This window comes from Pseudophryne corroboree, chromosome 6 (assembly GCF_028390025.1).
Source record: "Pseudophryne corroboree isolate aPseCor3 chromosome 6, aPseCor3.hap2, whole genome shotgun sequence".
NCBI lineage: Eukaryota > Metazoa > Chordata > Amphibia > Anura > Myobatrachidae > Pseudophryne > Pseudophryne corroboree.
Window position 1 is genome coordinate 336718009 of NC_086449.1, and position 22241 is coordinate 336740249.

The window sequence follows — 22241 nt, forward strand, 5'->3', positions numbered from 1 at the left end:
AGATTTCTGCCAGAAGGGTCCTGTGGACTCGGCAATGGACAGGTGATGCCGACTCCAAAAAGCACATGGAGGTTTTACCTTACAAGGGTGAGGAATTATTTGGGGACGGTCTCTCGGACCTAGTTTCCACAGCTACGACTGGGAAGTCAAATTTTTTGCCATATATTCCCCCACAGCCTAAGAAAGCACCGTATTACCAAATGCAGTCCTTTCGATCACAAAAAAGCAAGAAAGTCAGAGGTGCATCCTTTCTGGCCAGAGGCAGGGGTAGAGGAAAGAAGCTGCACCATACAGCTAGTTCCCAGGAACAGAAGTCCTCCCCGGCTTCCACTAAATGCACCGCATGACGCTGGGGCTCCACAGGTGGAGCCAGGAGCGGTGGGGGCGCGTCTCCGAAATTTCAGCCACCAGTGGGTTCGCTCACAGGTGGATCCCTGGGCTATACAGATTGTGTCTCAGGGATACAAGCTGGAATTCGAAGTGATGCCCCCTCACCGTTACCTCAAATCGGCCCTGCCAGCTTCCCACATGGAAAGGGAGGTAGTGTTAGCGGCAATTCACAAATTATATCTCCAGCAGGTGGTGGTAAAGGTTCCCCTCCTTCAACAGGGAAGGGGATACTATTCCACAATGTTTGTGGTACCGAAACCGGACGGTTCGGTCAGACCCATATTGAATTTAAAGTCCCTGAACATTTATCTGAAAAGATTCAAGTTCAAAATGGAATCGCTCAGAGCGGTCATTGCAAGCCTGGAAGGGGGGGATTTTATGGTGTCTCTGGACATCAAGGATGCTTACTTGCATGTCCCCATTTATCCACCTCATCAGGAGTACCTCAGATTTGTGGTACAGGACTATCATTACCAATTCCAGACATTTGGGCTCTCCACGGCACCGAGAATATTTACCAAGGTAATGGCGGAAATGATGGTGCTCCTGAGAAAGCAAGGAGTCACAATTATCCCATACTTGGACGATCTCCTCATAAAGGCGAGGTCCAGAGAGCAGTTGCTGATCAGCATAACACACTCTCAGCAGCACGGCTGGATTCTGAATATCCCAAAGTTGCAGCTGATTCCTACGACGCGTCTGCCCTTTCTGGGCATGATTCTGGACACAGACCAGAAGAAGGTGTTTCTCCCGGCGGAGAAGGCTCAGGAGCTCGTGACTCTAGTCAGAGAACTCTTAAAACCGAAACAGGTGTCGGTGCATCACTGCACGCGAGTCCTGGGAAAGATGGTGGCATCATACGAAGCCATTCCCTTCGGCAGGTTCCATGCGAGGATCTTTCAGTGGGATCTGTTGGACAAGTGGTCCGGATCGCATCTTCAGATGCATCGGCTGATCACCCTGTCCCCCAGGGCCAGGGTGTCTCTTCTGTGGTGGCTGCAGAGTGCTCACCTTCTCGAGGGCCGCAGGTTCGGCATACAGGACTGGGTCCTGGTGACCACGGATGCGAGCCTCCGAGGATGGGGGGCAGTCACTCAGTGAAGAAACTTCCAAGGGTTGTGGTCAAGTCAGGAGGCTTGTCTGCACATAAATATCCTGGAACTAAGGGCCATATACAACGCCCTGAGTGAAGCGGAGCCTCTGCTTCGCAACCAACCGGTGCTGATTCAGTCAGACAACATCTCCGCAGTGGCTCATGTAAACCGCCAGGGTGGCACAAGAAGCAGAGTGGCAATGGCGGAAGCCACCAGGATTCTTCGTTGGGCGGAGAATCACATGCAAGCACTGTCAGCAGTGTTCATTCCGGGAGTGGACAACTGGGAAGCAGACTTCCTCAGCAGGCACGACCTCCAGCCGGGAGAGTGGGGACTTAATCAAGAAGTCTTCACGCAGATTACAAATCGATGGGAACTGCCACAGGTGGACATGATGGCGTCCCGCCTCAACAAAAAGCTAAAAAGGTATTGCGCCAGGTCAAGGGACCCTCAAGCGATAGCTGTGGACGCACTAGTGACACCGTGGGTGTTCCAGTCGGTCTATGTATTTCCTCCTCTTCCTCTCATACCCAAGGTGCTGAGAATCGTAAGAAAAAGAGGAGTGAGAACAATACTCATTGTTCCGGAATGGCCAAGAAGGGCTTGGTACCCGGAACTGCAAGAAATGCTCACAGAGGACCCATGGCCTCTGCCTCTCAGACAGGACCTGTTGCAACATGGGCCCTGTCTGTTCCAAGACTTACCGCGGCTGCGTTTGACGGCATGGCGGTTGAACGCCGGATCCTAGCGGAAAAAGGCATTCCGGATGAAGTTATTCCTACGCTAATAAAGGCTAGGAAGGACGTGACAGCAAAACACTATCACCGTATATGGCGAAAATATGTTGCCTGGTGTGAGGCCAGGAAGGCCCCTACCGAGGAATTCCAGCTGGGCCGGTTCCTGCACTTCCTACAGTCTGGAGTGACTATGGGCTTGAAGTTGGGGTCCATAAAGGTCCAGATTTCGTCCCTATCGATTTTCTTTCAAAAAGAACTGGCTTCTCTTCCTGAGGTTCAGGCGTTTGTTAAGGGAGTGCTGCATATTCAGCCCCCTTTTGTGCCACCAGTGGCACCTTGGGATCTCAACGTGGTGTTGGGTTTCCTGAAATCCCACTGGTTTGAACCGCTCAAGACCGTGGAGCTAAAGTATCTCACGTGGAAGGTGGTCATGCTATTGGCCGTAGCTTCGGCTAGGCGTGTGTCAGAATTGGCGGTTTTGTCATGTAAAAGCCCCTATCTGGTTTTCCATGTGGACAGGGCAGAATTGCGGACTCGTCCACAATTTCTGCCGAAGGTGGTGTCATCTTTTCATTTGAACCAACCTATTGTGGTGCCTACGGCTACTCGTGACTTGGAGGATTCCAAGTTGCTTGATGTAGTCAGGGCTTTGAAGATTTATGTGGCCAGAATGGCTGGAGTCGGGAAAACTGACTCGCTGTTTATCCTGTATGCATCCAACAAGCTGGGTGCTCCTGCTTCAAAGCAAACTATTGCTCGCTGGATCTGTAACACGATTCAGCAGGCTCATTCTGCGGCTGGATTGCCGCATCCAAAATCGATAAAAGCCCATTCCACAAAGAAAGTGGGCTCTTCTTGGGCGGCTGCCCGAGGGGTCTCGGCATTACAGCTTTGCCGAGCAGCTACTTGGTCGGGTTCAAACACTTCTGCAAAATTCTACAAGTTTGATACCCTGGCTGAGGAGGACCTTGTGTTTGCCCATTCGGTGCTGCAGAGTCATCCGCACTCTCCCGCCCGTTTGGGAGCTTTGGTATAATCCCCATGGTCCTTACGGAGTCCCCAGCATCCACTAGGACATTAGAGAAAAATAAGATTTTACTCACCGGTAAATCTATTTCTCGTAGTCCGTAGTGGATGCTGGGGACTCCGTAAGGACCATGGGGAATAGACGGGCTCTGCAGGAGACTGGGCACTCTAAGAAAGATTTAGTACTACTGGTGTGCACTGGCTCCTCCCTCTATGCCCCTCCTCCAGACCTCAGTTAAGGAAACTGTGCCCGGAAGAGCTGACATTACAAGGAAAGGATTTTGGAATCCAGGGTAAGACTCATACCAGCCACACCAATCACACCGTATAACTTGTGATAACATACCCAGTTAACAGTATGAACAATCAACAAAGCATCAACCACGGATGCCAACATAACATAACCCTTTATTAAGCAATAACTATATACACGTATTGCAGAAAGTCCGCACTTGGGACGGGCGCCCAGCATCCACTACGGACTACGAGAAATAGATTTACCGGTGAGTAAAATCTTATTTTTTAATGTTATTATTTTATACATTTTTTCTTTCTCGATCACCAAAATGCAGACCTCCCGCTCAGGATCATCTGCTAGCACGTCAGGTCCCCGTCCTGCTTCCCTTGGATACACAGGAGCAGCAGGTCCACGGCCCATCACCCAAAGTGAACTGGCTACAGCTCTAGCACTTGCAAGTACACCAGAAAGCAGCTCTCATACACCCACACCTGGAACACAGGTCAGAACCTGCTCTATCATTTTATATCCTTTGTTCTGATTGCTTTAAACCTATTTCACTGAAATAGTTCTCTAGATAATTGTAGTTGTTATCTTACTATGGAGGAAATCTAACCATGCTCCCCTCCTTTATAGGGTCATTCGTCAGGTACATCCCCTATGTCATCAAGCGTTCAGTCAGGAACACCTATCACCAATGACTTGTTCAGCCAAGCTCTACAACATGCACTACAAGCTTCCAGCCAGAGTACACAGCAGGTGAGTTATATGCTGTGTGACTGAAGCTTCAGTACCTTGTCAGACATGGTGGAGTGGTAAACCCAACTATACCTTACCAAACAGATAGTTTTTCCTTTTGTGGTTTCCCATGGTATAACATAAAGCAGATCCTACATGATTAGATACTATGGGGGGTATTAAATTCTTGTCGGAAACTGTCGTCTTGTCGGAAATACGTCAGTTTCCGACAGGTTTAGGTCGGAAGGGGTTCCAACCTATTCAATGCCGGCTGTTTTTTTCCGGCAAGTCAGGAATTCTCAACTTGTCGTAAAACACGTGGATTGTCGGAATCCACGTGTTCTGTCGGAAGCGCGGCCAAACCCGACAGATTTTAGCCCCGTTTCCGACAATGTCAATCCGACTTTAAAAAAAGTCGGATTGGCATTTTCTGGAACGGGCCAAACCTGTCGGGTTTGGCCACGGCTTTGAATACTGACCTGTCGGATCCTTTCCGTCAGAAAGGATCCGACAGGAATTGAATATACCCCTAAACAGTAGTCTCTTCTGTCCAGCTGTACAGAACATTTAGATCTGAAGACGAGACATAAAGTTTTCATGCTTACTAACACTGGTGGATGTGTCTATCTCACCAAGTCACCGATTGCCTGTTCAGTATAAATTAACCTTACGTCTATCACGTTATTCTGTACAGAAAACAACTTACTGTAATTAGTTACTTATGACTTTTATTGGTAGTGCATTTATAAAAACTTGTATACAGTCTATATAAGCCATTAAGCAAAAACAACATCTCAAATCTCCACTTTTAGAATACTGTATTAAAAATCAGTTAACAGAATAATTAAAGTATGATGTTTAATGAAATTAATATGATAAAAGAAAAATAGATGATAAATAATAATTAGTCCACTAACTCACATACACTGGCTCATATACTGACCACATAGAAGAAATAGGTTTTTAATTACCTACCGGTAAATCCTTTTCTTGTAGTCCGTAGAGGATACTGGGGTTCCATTTAGTACCATGGGGTATAGACGGGGCCACTAGGAGCCATGGGCACTTTAAGAATTTGATAGTGTGGGTTGGCTCCTCCCTCTATGCCCCTCCTACCAGACTCAGTCTAGGAAACTGTGCCCGAGGAGACGGACATACTTTGAGAGAAGGATAGATAAAGATAGTGGTGAGATTCTGAACCAGCACACCCAAAACAGAGGAAAGCTATGCTAACTCAACTTTAAACAGGAACAGCAACAGCTGAACCAACAATACCTAACCAAGTAACAATGCAGTAAGAACGAAGCACCGGGCAGGCGCCCAGTATCCTCTACGGACTACGAGAAAAGGATTTACCGGTAGGTAATTAAAATCCTATTTTCTCTTACATCCTAGAGGATACTGGGGTTCCATTTAGTACCATGGGGATGTACCAAAGCTCCCAAACCGGATGGGAGAGTGCTAAAGTTCCTGCAGAACTGATTGACCAAACTGAAGGTCCTCAGAGGCCAAAGTAACGAACTTGTAGAACTTAGCAAACGTGTTCGAACCTGACCAAGTAGCTGCTCGGCAGAGCTGTAAAGCCGAGACACCCCAGGCAGCCACCCAGGAAGAACCCACCGACCTAGTAGAGTGGGCCTGTACAGATTTTGGAACCGGCAAGCCTGCCGTGGCCTAAGCATGCTGGATAGCGAGCCTGATCCAGTGTGCAATTGTCTGCTTTGAAGCAGGACACCCAATTTTATTGGGATCATATAGTATGAACAGCGAGTCGGATTTCCTGTGACGAGCTGTCCTCTTTACATATACCTTCAAAGCTCTCACAACATCCAAAGACTTTGAAGTAGTGGAAGTGTCGGTGATAACCGGAACCACAATAGGTTGGTTGATGTGAAATGCAGACACCACTTTCGGAAGAAAGTGCTGACGAGTTCAGCTCTGTCCCCATGGAAAATTAAATAGGGGCTCTTGTGAGACAAAGCCCCCAGCTCCGACACACGTCTTGCTGAAGCCAAGGCCAACAGTGTGACGGTCTTCCACATAAGATATTTTGCGTCCACCTCCTGTAATTGTTCAAACCAGTCCGATTAGAGGAACTGCAGCACTAAATTGAGATCCCAAGGTGCCGTGGGAGGCACAAAGGGAGGTTGGATGCGCAGAACACCTTTTTAAAAATGTCTGGACCTCAGGGAGAGAAGCCAATTGTTTTTAAAAGAAAATGGACAAGGCCGAAATCTGGACTTTTATGGAGCCCAGACGTAAGCCCACATCCACACCTGCCTGCAGAGAAAGCAGGAAACGTCCCAGGTGAAATTCCGCCGCAGAATAAGTTCTGCTCTCACACCAAGAGACGTATTTCTTCCAAATACGGTGGTAATGTTTAGACGTTACCCCTTTCCTTTCTTGGATCATAGTCAGAATAACTTTATTAGGGATGCCTCTTCTGGCTAGAATCAGCCGTTCAGCTTCCATGCCGTCAAACGTAGCCGCGGTATGTCCTGATAGACGAACGGGCCCTGTTGCAGAAGATCCTTGTGAAGAGGTAAAGGCCACGGATCCTTGAGGAGCATCTCCAGAAGGTCCACGTACCAGGCCCTTCTTGGCCAGTCCGGATCAATGAGTAATGCTTGAACCTTTTCCCTTTTTAGTATTTTGAGAATTCTTGGGATCAGAGGAAGTGAAGGAAACGTGTACACCGTCTGATAGACCCATGCAGTCATCGGAGCGTCTACCGTCGCCTGTGGGTCTCTCGACCTGGAACAATACCGCTTCAGCTTCTTGTTGAGACAAGAGGCCATCATGTCGATTGTGGATATCCCCACCGACGTGTCAAGCACCTGAACACTTCCGGGTGAAGGCCCCACTCCCCTGGGTGCAGGTCGTGTCTGCTGAGGAAGTCTGCTTCCCAGTTGTCTACTCCCGGAATGAAGACCGCTGACAACGCCACAGCATGTTTTTCTGCCCAGAGGAGATTTCTTAACATTGCTGCTCTGCTTTTCGTTCCGCCATGTCGGTTTATGTACGTCACTGCCGTCACATTGTTCGACTGGACTTCAATGGCCCGATCCTGAAGAAGATAAGAGGCCTGCAGAAGGGCGTTGTATATGGCCCTGAGTTCCAGAATGTTGATTGGAAGGATGATTTCCTGACTTGACCATCTTCCTTGAAACTGCACCCCCTGGCTGACTGCTCCCCAACCTCGGAGGCTTGCGTCCGTGGTTAACAGGATCCAGTCCTGAATTCCGAACCTCCGACCCTCGAGGAGGTGAGAGGTCTGTAGCCACCACAGAAGGGAGATCCTGGCTTTTGGCGACAGACGAATCCTCTGGTGCATGTGAAGATGCGATCCGGACCATTTGTCCAAGAGATCGAGCTGGAAGGGTCTTGAGTGAAACCGTATTGAAGCGCCTCGTAAGAGGCCACCATCTTCCCCAGAAGGCGAATGCATAGATGCACCGATATCCGGGTTGGCTTCAGGACATCCCAAACCATCGACTGGATTACCAATGCCTTTTCCAACGGTAGGAACACTTTCTGCGACTCCGTGTCCAGTATCATTCCCAGGAATGGGAGCCTCTGTGTTGGCTCTAGGTGAGATTTCGGAAGGTTCAGAATCCACCCGTGATCCTGGAGGAGTTTGGTTGAGAGGCCAATGCTGTCCAGCAACCTCTCCCTGGACGGTGCCTTTATCAGAAGATCGTCCAGGTACGGAATTATATTCACTCCCTGCTTGCGGAGTATAAACATCATCTCTGCCATCACTTTAGTGAACACCCTCGGTGCCGTGGAGAGACCAAATGGCAGGGCCTGGAACTGGTAGTGACAGTCCTGCAGAGTAAACCATAGATAAGCCTGATGAGGCAACTAGATCGGAATGTGAAGGTACGCATCCTTGATATCCAGAGACACTAGGAATTCCCCTTCCTCCAGACCTGAGATCACCGCTCTCAGAGACTCGATCTTGAACTTGAACGCTCTTAAAAACGGGTTCAAGGACTTGAGGTTCAGAATTGGTCATACCGAACCGTCCGGTTTAGGTACTACAAACAAGTTGGAATAGTACCCCTTGTTGTGTAGATGAGGTGGAACTGGAACAATGACTTGAGTCTGTACCTGTTTTTGGATGGCCTGCTGTAACGTTATACTTGCCTCTTGTGAAGCTGGTAAGCCTGATTTTGAAGAATCCGTGAGTTGGGAGCTCTTGGAACTCCAGTCTGTAGCCCTGGGAAATAAGATCTATTACCCAGGGATCCCAGAACGAACTTGACCAGATGTGACGGAAGAATTTTAGTTGGGCTCCCACCTGACAGTCCTCCAGGCCTCGCGGTCCAATGTCATGCTGAAGGTTTTGAGGAAGCAGAGCCTGAGCTCTGTTCCTGAGCACTTGCAGTTGCTGGTTTGCGTGGTTTACCTCTTGCGCCTCTGGAGGCCATAGTAGCACCTCTGGATTTTCCTTTAAACTTGGCTGTCCGAAAGAACTGTAAATTTGAAGCTGAATAAGCTTTCCTGGCTGGGGGAGCTGCGGAAGGAAGATACGTAGACTTACCCGCAGTAGCTTTGGAGATCCATTTGTCTAGTTCGTCTCCAAACAAGGCCTCTCCTGTGAATGATAGGCCTTCCATGCCTTTCCTGGAGTCCGCATCAGCAGTCCACTGGTGTAGCCACAAGCCCCTGTGTGCTGACACAGCCATAGCGGTGGTGCGTGCATTAAGCAAACCAATCTCTTTTATGGCTTCCACCATAAAGTTCGCAGGGTCCTGTATATGCTGCAGGAGTAAAACAACATCCCCCCTAGACAGGGAATCTAACCCCTCAATTAGGTTACCTGAACATTTAGCAATGGCTTTTGTGATCCACGCACATGCAATAGTGGGTCTTTGGGCCACCCCAGCAGCTGTTTACAATGATTTGAGTGTAGTCTCAATTTTACGATCAGCCGTATCTTTTAGGGAGGCTGCACCAGAGACAGGCAATACAATATTATTTGACAGCCTAGAGACTGATGCGTCCACTATCGGTGGCTTTTCCCATTTTTTCCAATCCTCCAGAGAAAAAGGAAAAGATAAGAGCAACCTTTTAGGGATTTTAAATTTCTTATCAGGATTAACCCATGGTTCTTCAAACAGGGTATTCAATTCCTTTGACGCAGGAAAAGTGACTGAGGACTTCTTTTTTTACATTAAAATAAGATTCCTCACACTCCTCTGACACCTTATCAGGAATTTGCAGAACATCTCTGATAGCCTCTATAAGAGCCTCTATTCCCTGTGACAGAGTAGCATTCCCCCCTCCAAATCCACCTCACCCTCCTCTATGTCTGACCCATCAGAGTCAGACTGCAGGATATGGGCCAGAGATCGTTTTTGCGGACAAATGGGAGGGGATTGAGACGCTGGTTTGGGGACTGAGTCTCTTCATAAACTCATCCACAGTCTGTCTTAAGTATTGCGTCTCTTTCTCATTGTGGGATAGTTTTGTAGAAATATTTGAGATCATTCCCTTAATGGAATTAACCCACTCTGGTTCAGCCCCGCTATTCTGGGAAGGTGCACTGCCCTGAGTACCCAGTAGTGAGCCCCCTGGTGAAGAGGAACACTCCGCTGTACAAGAAACACACTCTTTGCCTGACATAATGGAAATGTGACAGTACACACACACACGAAAAAGATTAAGCACAATTAACCCATAAAGAGCCCTTCAAGGAGACATAGAGTTATTTGGAGCCAGCCCCCACCGCGCCCTTATCGCTAATGCCAAGCTTAGCCGGGTCGCAGACTAAGTACCCTGATAGGGGACCTAGAACATTAATAATCGCTTTCCCCCTGATATCGCTGAGGTAATCTGGAGTCACTCCGGAGGAGCTGCGCGTCCCTGTCAGTCAGTGTCTGTGTCCACTGCAGAGGGAAAATGGCGCTGGTGAGCTGCTGGATCCACTGAAGACCCGACCCTTCAATGGCGCATGGTCTTCCCGCTTTTTTAATACTGGCTGAGGTAATTAGTGCTTAAAATGGAGCCAGATCTGTTTTAAGGCTGTGTTTGCCAGAAAGGGTACTGTGTACAGTGTACTGGGACGCTGTGAGTCTCCGTACCCTCATGCCGCCATAATGGCCGGCGACCCGCTAGCCGGGACGTCGGCTTCGTACTCCCCACTCTTTATTCTTCTGGCTCTGTTAGGGGTGGCGGCGTGCTGCGGGGTTGTGTGCTCGCCATGGTGGGGCTTGCAAATAGTTCCCTCAGGAGTTCAGTGTCCTGTCAGCGGGGAGCGGGACCATTAACCCTTCAAGAGGTTGGGCTGTTCCCTTCCCCCCTTCCCCTCCAAGTCCTATGAAGCAGGCAGGCTAGGGCCAACCAGCCCTGCCTGAAAATAACAAACATATAAAATAAATGCAGGAAACTCTTCAGGAGCTTCCATAAGCGTGACATTTTCTAAACTGAGTCTGGTAGGAGGGGCATAGAGGGAGGAGCCAGCCCACACTATCAAATTCTTAAAGTGCCCATGGCTCCTAGTGGACCCATCTATACCCCATGGTACTAAATGGAACCCAGTATCCTCTAGGACGTAAGAGAAATATTTTGCACAAAGGAAAACTGAATGCTCCTCTCATGGTGGTATAATGTATTGCATATCTAGGGGTCTATGCACTACACCCTGGAGAAAGATAAAAAGGATGGAGATGGGGGAAAGATGAATTATTAGCCATTATGGGGTAAAGTGGGATCAACGCACGTTTCTGTGCACTGGAATCACTTTTTCCCATTTATTACTGTGGTGATGTATGCTACATGACAGGGACACCTCTGTCAATATCGGCACTGCCATTTACACGATGTGCCACCCAGTGTATGAATGCCTGTAGCTATCAATTTCAGCTGTGACAGGGTTCACCAGAGGTGCTGTACTGACTTCCAGTTGTGTACTCTATGCTGTATGTACCCTATGCCTCTCTGCCAATGTTCTGTAATTGTTGTCTGTTGAATCAGTTGTGTAATAAGGACCACTGTGTTGAGGATACTCTAAAACAGCCTCATGTTTAGTCCCACATGAATCCTAAATGACTGTGCAAGTTGAGAAGTTTATAACCACTCAGGACTCCATTTCCAAGTTTCCTTTGTCATTGGGATTGCACAGAGCGCTAAGTATGGAGGAATAGTCTTATATGTATGGGGCGATGATGACCTGTGAGTTTTATAGTGTCATGTACTTTGTTGATCAAATTAATCTCTATCTCCAAACCTTTGCTAAGCAATATACTTGCACCCATGTAATTCATTAAGAGAAATCCTATGACCCTGACTACCGGTCAGAAGTTGTGTCCACTACAGAGCTTCTGTCCCAAGCTATAATAATGGGTCTCCTGCAATAGAACAGTCTGAGGGATGTAGTCTAGCATTCAGTGCCATTTCATCCACTTATTTTTTTCTGATATATAGAGGTGAAACTTAAAAACAGTATTAGTGTTACAGTGTTACATTAACCTCAATCATGCTTAATATAAAGGTTCTGCTTTTTCAGCAAGCTGACCCATATCCATATATTACGAGTTCCCTCAGCCCATTAGTTGTCAACAAAAACATTGAGACATTAGGAAGAAGACTTTATAGAGGAGCCCAGGGATTTGCAACTGTAACATAGTAACATAGTATCTAAGGTTGAAAAAAGACAATTGTCCATCGGGTTCAACCTATTTGTGGTCTCCTATGCACGATTATTTTGAATAAAATTTTGACTGAAGTTGCTGACTGCCGTTCCGATTAACCCCTCTTTTTTATAATAACCATAGTGCGTGACTATGCCCCGTAACCCTGGATATCCTTATCCATTAGGAATTTATCTAACCCATTCTTAAAGGTGTTGACTGAGTTGGCCATTACAACTCCCTCAGGCAGGGAATTCCAAACACGTATCGTCCTTACCGTAAAAAAGCCTTTACGCCGTATTGTGCGGAATAATATTATACATAATGTCTATGTATAATAAAGCTTTTACAGATGCAAGAAGTAAATGGGCTTTTATCTCTATCCACCACACACACATAGCAGTGTAGATCATTCTGTAGACCATAAACTATCAATGTAAAAGTAGCTGTATTTTACCAAAATAGTCTGTACAGTTTATTATTACTTTTATTATTCTTTATGTGGCACCACAAGGGGTTTGCAGCGCCTTACAGAGTACGTAAAAAGAGACAGCATAAACAGAACAAGAAGAAAGTGCCTAACACCACAAAACATTGCAGAACATGAACAATGTTTATGAACATTTTGCAGTAGCAGTCATAGGGCCTAATTCAGCATGGGTTGTAGATGTGCGAAAAAGTCACACACCTACAACCCTTTACTCTGACATGCAGGGGAAAGTGCAGCACAGGGTAAGTCTGCCTCGCATGCTGGGTCCCCCGCCCCCCCTTCCTCCCCGAAAACGTGCAAGCACATCGCAGGACAGCATGGTTCAGACGCCATTGGTTCGCCGATCTCCAAAATATATCCATAGACATGCCATTCCTACTGCCACAGCGACCAGACCTTTTGTCTCGGGGTCCCTGTCTGTATCGGGACCTGGGTCTACTGTCTTTGATAGCTTGGCTCTTGAGTCATCAGTCCTCAGTGCTAAGGGGTTCTCAGATGCAGTGATACAGACAATGCTGCGGGCTCGTAAGCCATCTTTAGCCTGCATCTATTACCGGATTTAGCACGCTTATTTTCAGTGGTGTACGCCTAGATGCTGTGACCCTCGTACCTTTAGGGAGTCCAGGGTACTGGCCTGTCTGCAAGCAGGGTTAGACCTTGGTCTTTACCTAGCATCTCTGAAAGTACAAGTTTCTGCACTATCAGTGGCTTCAACTAAAGATCGCTCTACTACAACATGTGCATATCTTTTCTCCTGCAGGGTCCACAGGATAACATTGGGATATGAGGTAGCGACAGGGGATTGGCACCAAATGATCAAAGCTTTCGACCTCCCAGAATGCAACGGGCCTGTCCCTATATCCTTGCCTCTTGGCTCAGGCAATTCAGTTTTTTGTTTGATGCGGCAGGAGCCGGACCATAGTCAATGGGCTGCTGGTTTTTAGCAGCCATAAGCTTTTTTAATTTTATAGTCTTATATATTTTTTGAGCGTTCTTTCTAAAAAGCGTCTTATACGTACCTTTAGAAAGAGTCGCTCCAACAACTCCCGGTCGGGTCGCGACAACGCTTACCGACGTGTACTGTGCTGTTTTGGCGGGCGTCTGTGTAGGATGTACTAGCAAGTACAGCAGACGTTACCAGGCTGTGGCAGGAGGACAGGGAAAAGGTAAGGCCTCGGTTCCGCTTAGTAGGGGAAACGTGAGACACAGCCGCACTGTTTCGGGATGGAGACTACCGAACAGTCGCTGACGCGGCTGCCACCTCGGGTGCACCAGCGCTAAGCCTCAGGGATCATAGGCTACAGGGGTAGTATGAGGCCCGTGATCCCTAGGGTTGATGTCCGCAGTGGAGAGTAAGACTCTCCCTTGGTTGCCCTTCCCCCCCCAGTTCATGATCAGCTTTCTCTGAGTTTCCCGCCATGAACTGAGTTCCCGCTTCCGTCTGAGACGCTGTGTATCTAAAAGGACCCAGTCGCAGCATAGGCAGCTGTATGACTGGTGCGTCGGTGTTCACTGTAGGTACACTGGGCGATTGTGTACAGTAATAGCGTCTGGATCCACTCAGCGTTCACTAACATATTGATGGATCCTGGAAGTGGGGTGAAGGCTTCCTGTATCCCACTCTCTTGAGCCGGGTGATACAGCACTAAGTCTTTATCTACCTTTGGTACGAATAGTTGGATAAGTGTCTGATGCATATGAGTCTGTAAACTATTGCTGCTGTTTTTCTTTCGCTGTGCGACTAAATACGTTTAAACTCCTAAATAAGGTAATGCAGTAATATGTTTCTCCTGCATACTTGAAATGTATCTGTAGTTGATAATGTGCTCATATTGCTTATTATACTAATGTTTAACCTGTGACTGATTGCTAGTGTGATTGCTGACTTTACTATTTTCTGTCAGTTTCTGTGTATTCCAATACTCAATGCTGGTGCAAAGCAGGAAGGGATCGGATTGTATGTCACTTTAACAAATTTTAAAGTGATTGCAGTCACAATTTCTGTAGTTAACACTGTAAAGCTGTGTGATTTATTTATCATGTCTAAGAGAGGCAAGGGTGAGGAGGATTCACTCTCCACAGCAGCACCAACACTCATATCATGTTTGTGCTGCAAAGCTGGGTTAACCTCTCAGGATCTGGTTCAAAATGGATTATGTGGAAATTGTTTTAGCTTTCACCAAAGCCTCTTGAACAATCCGAGGCAGACACAGGTTCAGGTTGAACCCCCATGGGCTATGTTTGCACAGACATTAGCCAGTATAGCTGAGCGAATAATGCCAGCTCCTATACCAGGGATAGGTTACCCTATTAACCCTTACATGCAACATTCCACCTGGGGATTATCACATCCAGTAGAGGAAACGGCAGCCTCTCAACAGAAACAGGCTGAAAGGCCGCTGGTAAGTAAATCACATAGACATGAAACAACATCTTCACAGTCTACACATGTTTCAGATGAGGATTCATCACACTCCTGGTTTGCATACAGCGATAAGGAGGAAGGCCTTAGCTCATTGGACATTCCTGAGCTAATTAGTGCTATGAAAGCCATTCGATCCTTAGAGGAAACAGCAGAGCCTTTGTTAAAATCTAAGACACCTGTGTTTAAACGTCCCAAAATAGTTAGGACTGAGTTTCCTGGTTCAGAACAGCAGACGGAAATTATGCAAGAGGCTTGGGTTACACCCAGTAAGAGGATTAGAATTCCAAGGAAATGGAGTTCCCATTATCCTCTTCCGGCTGGGGACTGTTTAAAAAGGGAGGTGGTTCCCAAAGTAGATATGTATGTCATCCGATTGGTGCGAAAATCTACATTACCTCTGCCTTCAACATCATTTAAATGATGTAACGGATTGGAAAATAGATAGGTTTTCTTAAAACCATATTCTCCTTGTCTGGGGCAATCATAAGACCAGCCATGGCTTCGGCTTGGATGGCAAAAGCAGTGGCAGCCTGGGCTGATGCATTGGAGGATGACCTTTCAATGGCATCTAGAGAGCAAAAATCCCATATTGCACATGTAAAACAGGCAGCTATTTTTATGGAAGAAGCAGCCTTGGATATGGGTACAATTGCCACTCAGGCATCCGCCTCAGCAGTAGCAGCTCACAGAGCGGTTTGGCCACGTATATGGAAAGCTGACTCAGAATCTATGATGGTTCTGGAGTCTTTGCCTTTTACTGGAGATATTATTTTTGTTAAAGAATTAAACAGTATTTTGGAGTCAGAAGCAGACTCCCAAGAAAGTGAAGTTTCCTTCCACACATAAATCCAAGCACTGTCCCATCAGCGCTATCTCAGGTTTGCTATCCTCCAGCAACATTTTCAGTTTCAGGCCCTACCATTTGGACTAGCCACAGCTCCCAGAGTGTTCACCAAAATTATGGTGGTGATGGCATCTTATCTCTGTCAGCAGGGGATAAGGATTTTTTCATACCTCAACGAATTATTAATCCTGGCTCAATCTCAGGAATTGCTTCAGTGTCATCTGCGGCAGACAATGGCTTGTTTGCAGAGACACGGTTGGCTCATAAATTTGGCAAAGTCGTCCCTGCTTCCGTCACAACGGATGACTCACTTGGGGGCTGTGTTGGATTCGGGTCTTCAGAGAGTAATTTTACCTCTGAACAAAATATCCAAAATTCAGTCAAGGATTCGGGAGCTGCTACACAGTCAAAGGGTATCCATTCACGCAGCAATGCGTGTGATGGGGTTGATGGTGTCGACATTCGACATGGTGGAGTATGCTCAGTTCCATTTGAGGCCTCTGCAACGTCTGATTCTTTCCAAGTGGAATGGTTTTCTTCAGACAATAAAAACGCAGGCTATGGTCCTTCCTCTGGAAGTAAGGAGGTCATTAGCTTGGTGGCTGCAGACATCCCATCTGGACAAAGGGAGACCCTTTTAGATATCAGGTTGACAACGGATGCCAGCCTTCAGGGCTGGGGAGCAGTGTCAGGAAGGAGTTGCTTCCAGGGCAGTGGACCAAGGAAGAGAGTTGCTTGCCAATAAATATATTGGAACTTTGGGCCATATATATGCACCTTATTCAGGCAAAGGACATCCTTCAGGGGAAACCAGTCCAAGTCCGCTCGGACAATGCAACGGCAGTAGCGTACCTCAACCATCAGGGAGGAACTCGCAGCCAAAACGCAATGAAGAAGGTAAGTCACACGTTAAAGTGGGCAGAACTTCATCATCCAGCCTTGTCCGCAGTGTTCATTCCGGGAGTCCTAAACTGGGTAGTGGATCTTCTCAGTTGACACGCCATTCATGCAAACGAATGGGCTCTACACCCCAAGCTCTTCCAGACCCTGGTCAACAGGTGGGGGTTGCTGGAGATAGATCTCCATGGCGTCCTGTCAGAACAACAAAGTTCCCGCATACGGCTCAAGAACAAAGGATCCCAAAGCGATCTTTGTGGATGCCCTGTCAGTGAAATGGGACTTTCATCTGGCCTATGTGTTTCCACCAATCGCCCTGTTACCCAGGGTGATGAGAAAGGTAAAACAAGGAAGGGGTGCCGTGATACTAATAGCTCCGGCTTGGCCCAGAAGACATTGGTACACAGATCTGCAGAGGTTGTCGATGGATGCTCCATTCCTACTCCCTCAACGTCCAGATCTGCTGTCTCAGGGTCCTTGCTATCACAAGCACCTGGATCGACTGTCTTTGACGGTGTGGCTCTTTGAGACTTTCATCCTGAAAGCAAGAGGATTCTCACAACAGCTAATTCAAACAATGCTCACAGCAAGGAAACCTTCCTCAGCTCGTATTTATCACCGAATATGGTAAGCCTATATTCAGTGGTGCAGTGACCGGAAATTTGATCCTAGATCTTTCAGAGTTTCCAGAGTCCTAGCATTCCTTCAGTTACGAATGGAAAAAGGTCTAAGGGTGGCTTCCTTGAGAGTGCAAGTGTCAGCATTGACTGTATGGTTCCAAAAGAAGATTGCTAACCTACAGGATGTGCGCACTTTTTTCCAGGGAATGCTGCACATTCAACCTACTTTTGTTCCTCCTACAGTGCCTTGGGACTTAAGTTTAGTCCTAAAGGCCCTTCAAGTTGCCCCATTTGAACCACTAAAACGAGTGGATTTTAAATGGTTGACAGCTAAAGTTCTCTTTCTACTGGCTATTGCTTCAGCTAGAAGAGTTTCAGATTTAGGGGCATTGTTATGGCGCCCTCCTTTTCTGATTTTTTTTTTTATTTTTTTTATCCAGATAGAGTGGTTCTCAGAACCAAATCTGGGTATCTTCCTAAAGTGGTGTCTAAATTCCACCTTAACGAAGAAATGGTAGTCCCGACCTTCCAAGGGCCAGACCTTTCCGCAGGAGATGCATCGTTGGACGTAGACCGTGCTTTAAGGATTTACGTGGATCGTACCAGTGCCATCAGAAAAACAGACACTCTCTTCGTTCTCTACGGATTTCAAAAGGGAGAATGGCCTGCTGACAAGCAGACACTGGCGAGGTGGCTTTGAATTACTATTTCAGAAGCATATTCTGAAGCTGATCTCCCTGTTCCAGCTAATGTCTCTGCTCACTCTACTCGTAAGGTAGGTCCGTCATGGGCAGCATAATGTGGTGCTTCAGCAGAACAGATTTGTAAGGCAGCCACATGGTCTTCTTTTAACACATTCATTGGACATTATGCCATTGATACCTTTGCCTCTCCGGAAGCTGAATTCGGGCAAAGGATTCTCCTGTCCAATCAGGAGCGTCCCCACCACTAAATTGCTTTGGGACATCCCAATGTTATCCTGTTGATAACCTGTGGACCCTGCAGGAGAAATAATCGTTATGGTAGACTTACCGTTGATAACTCTATTTCTCCTAAGTCCACAGGGTCCACAGGGATCCCACCCTGACGCACCTGATTTGAGGTTCCTTTCACTTACTAACCTCTTCCTTCTTGTACAAAGGAGTGTACATGTGTGTTCTTCTCGCCTGATTAGGGCTCTCTATGATGCTCCTGCCTTGAGCTTTGGAAAACAACTGAATTGCATTCTGAGAGGCCGAAAGCTTTGATCGTTTGGTGCCAATCCGCTGTCGCTACCTCATATCCCAATGTTATCCTGTGGACTTAGAGTTATCAACGGTAAGTCTACCATAAAGATTATTTTTCAAGAAATACTCCATATCCAGCCTCCCTTTGTATGTCCAGGCCACTTTTAAAACTTCCCCAATTGAGCCTTTAGAGTCAGTGGGCCTTAAGTGGCTGTCAGAGCAAAGGTGTTATTTCTTCTGGCTATTGACTCTGCGAGAAGGGTGTCTGATTGGGAGCGCTTTCCTGTAATCCTCCGTTTCTGATCTTCTATCAAGATAGGGCAGTTCTCCGGACCAGGGTGGGTCACCTTCCTAAGGTGGTGTCCAAGTTTTATCTAAATACGGGGATAGTGGTTCCAGCCTTTCAGTCCCTGGATCTGTCGGCTGGAGAGGCCTTATTGGATGTGGTTCGTGTACTAAGGATTTATGTGGAACGTACCAGCTTGATCAGGAAAACGGATTCTCTATTTATCCTGTATGGATTCCATAAGCAAGGTTAGCCAGCTAGTAAACAAAAGCTGTCCAGTGGCTTTGTATGACTATTGCAGAGGCTTACATTCGAGCTGATCTTCCTGTTCAGATACAGCCCCTGCTCATTCTGCACGTTCAGTAGGTCCCTAATGGGTGGCTTGCCGAGTCGCTATGGCTGAACAACTCTGCAAGGCAGATACATATTCTCCTATTAACACGTTCCTGAGGTTTTATGCCTTTGATACCTTTGCCTCTCCGGATGCTTCCTTTGGGCGTCGGATTCACCTGTCTACTTAGGAGCGTCCCCACCCTTAGGGGAAGCTGCTTTAGGACATCCCCGATGTAAGGACTGTGGATCACTATGGACCCTGATGAAGAAAACAGTTATGGTAGACTTACCATGGTTAACTCTTTTTCTTCTAGGTCCATAGGATCCACAGGACGCCCACCTTGACGCACCTGTCTTTGGGGAATATTGTTTTGTTTTTTCCCCTTTTGATGTTTCTCTTCTCTGATATGTGGGTCTCGTATGTTCAGGTCTTCCTTCTCTCCTGAATTCTGCTCCTGCCTTTGGCTTGTTAACAAAACTGGCTTCCCTAGGCCAGGATCGGGGTATATGAGGAGGAGGACTGCAGCATCCTGGGGGAGCTAAAGGCTTATCTGTGTAGTGCCAGGTCGACTGCTACCACCTACACCCGATGTAAGGACTGTGGATCCTGAGGACCTTGAAGAAAAAGAGTTAACCATGATAAGTCTACCATAACTCTTGTTTTCCCACAAGCCCCCAGTGCATTCTGGACATTACACCATTTCATCTGACACTCATCAGCACCTGGAATGGGACAGATTAGGATAATACGTTTGAACTTGAACTGGAGGGGAGTTCAAAAGCAACACACCTACTAATATACGTACTCGACTTGCCACTTCCCTGTATCCGTTTCAGTTAAATATTTGTGGCTATAATGATGTCAATAATACTATACATTTATTGCAAATACAGTAAAGTATGAATTCTGAGAAGTTTATTACCCAGCGGGTAGTGTGTTTTTAATTTAAATATGTTATCTAGGTCTCCCAGTCTGGTAAATATCACAGTGTGGGATATATGCATTTGTATATTGTCACTGTATAAATACAGTATGTTATACGTGTGTGTGTGTGTGTGTGTGTGTGTGTGTGTGTGTGTGTGTGTAGATTTAGCTATAGACGGCTATCAGTTGGTTGGTTGCATACATACATACATACATACATACATACAGTATGTACTGCTTTTCTTGCAAGGTTAGCATGGGTTAGAGCTCCCTAGAACAATTCAGCTATATTGTGCAAATGTTGAGAGTTCCAAGAGGGGAGATATCTATTTCAAGTTAGAATTGTTCTTTCTATGCATTCACTTTTTTATGTCTTTACACTTGCCCTTTTTTTCAGAGCCAGTGGCAGCCTCAGCTTCAGCAGTTGCGGGATATGGGCATCCGCGATGAGGACCTTAGCCTGCGTGCTTTACAAGCTACTGGAGGAGATATCCAAGCTGCTTTGGAACTGATCTTTGCTGGGGGTGCTTTGTAATCTAATTGTTAACACATTATTATCTCTGGCACCAACTTTTTGTGTTAAACCATAGAACTTCTGCTTTTTCAAAGATGCTGAAGATTGCTGCTGTTAACTGCAGATATTGGTTCAAGACTTAAAAGCAAGTTTACTGCAACATTTCATTAGTAACAGTATTTTGCTGTTCCATTGCTTTGCATGTGTAATTTTATAATGTAAACATATAAAGGTTTCTGTAAAATACAGATGAACATATATGTAATTATTTATGTTTGTAGTGGCTGCAGGTCTCACATTGCCAGACAAACAAAGGTGATTCTGTGTAGATAACATGCTTATACCCCTTTCACAGCAAAGCATGGAAGGACTTGGTTTAAACCCTGGTTGTGTTTTGGGGTGAATGGTTCATCCCAGATTATGAGACCAGGGACCTCTACCCAGGTCATGAACAAGAACGTGGATCTGTGTCACATAATCCAGGGTGAACCATTCACACGTGTACACTACCTAGGTTTTTCCTGGTTCCTTGCCTCGCTGTGAAAGAGGTATACAGAGATGATGACAACTTCTCTGCCCTGAGATTTGTGTGTAAAAGGGGTATCAGTGATAATCAAGTACTGGATCAGTTGTATAAAAGGGGGTGTATTTATTAAGTGTGATCAGTTTTACAAAGGAAAATAAATAAAATGTATACAGTATGTAGGCTTTTTTTTTTTTCCGTAAATTGTTTTTATTGAAGCACCATAATGAAATATCGTAACATTACAGTATCCGGTTTTGTTTTTCTGTTTTTTTAAATATATACATATATTTTCACTGCTTGTTTCCTTTTTAACTTTTTTTTTTTTCACTTTCTTTTTTTTCTTTCTCATTAAATAACTACCAGCTCCATAGCTAACTGACTACTTATATAGAATCGGAATATATTTCTCATACGTCCTAGAGGATGCTGGGGTCACTTCAAGAACCATGGGGTATAGGCGGGATCCGCAGGAGACATGGGCACTTTAAGACTTTGAAAGGGTGTGAACTGGCTCCTCCCTCTATGCCCCTCCTCCAGACTCCAGTTTAGAATCTGTGCACAGGCAGACTGGATGCACTTCGAGGAGCTCTACTGAGTTTCTCTGAAAAGACTGTGTTAGGTTTTTTATGTTCAGGGAGAACTGCTGGCAACAGTCTCCCTGCTTCGTGGGACTTAGGGGAGAGAAGTCAGACCTACTTCTGTGAGTTTAAAGGCTCTGCTTCTTTGGCTACAGTACACCATTAGCTCCTGAGGGTCTGATCGCTAGGTACGCCTAGATGCTCGTTCCCAGAGCCCGCCGTCACCCCCCCCTTGCAGAGTCAGCAGAAGACAGGTGAGTAGAAGAAGATCAGAAGACTTCAGTGACGGCTTTGAGGTACCCCACAGCGATCGCACGCTGCGTGCCATGCTTTCACACACAGCGGCACTGCAGGGTGCAGGGGGGGGGGCGGCGCCCTGGGCAGCATATCTGACCTCTATTACTACCTGGCAAGAGCGGACATAGTGCCAGGGCACTGTCCGGACCCCCGCCGGTATAAAAATTTATTTAAAAAGAGTGGGTCTGAAGCGTGCCATTACGGGGGCGAAGCTTAGCCCTCACAGCACACAGCCTGGCGCCATTTTCTCTACACAAGACTGCAGAGACGCTGGTCCTTCCTCACACTGCTGAATAAGTATCAGGGTGAAAAATGGGGGGGGGGGGCACAGTTATTTTGGTGCATTATATGTAAATTATGAAAGCGCTGCAGGTCTGGGGCATTTCTGTGGTGTTTCAGACCGGGATTGGGCGCTGGGGT

At 46.6% G+C, this 22241-nt stretch overlaps 1 protein-coding gene across 2 annotated transcripts in view; it reads left to right on the forward strand.

Annotated features, from left to right (window-relative positions):
- UBL7 (ubiquitin like 7) overlaps nt 1-21239 on the forward strand; it is a 33726-nt gene extending 12487 nt beyond the window's left edge. For both annotated transcript variants that reach the window (XM_063926439.1, XM_063926440.1), the window contains exons 9-11: nt 3820-3987; nt 4122-4244; nt 20304-21239. In XM_063926439.1, the coding sequence (XP_063782509.1) occupies nt 3820-3987; nt 4122-4244; nt 20304-20441 (429 nt within the window). In that variant the 3' untranslated portion in view covers nt 20442-21239. The remainder of the gene's footprint in view (nt 1-3819; nt 3988-4121; nt 4245-20303) is intronic.
- Nucleotides 21240-22241: the final 1002 nt, after the last annotated feature.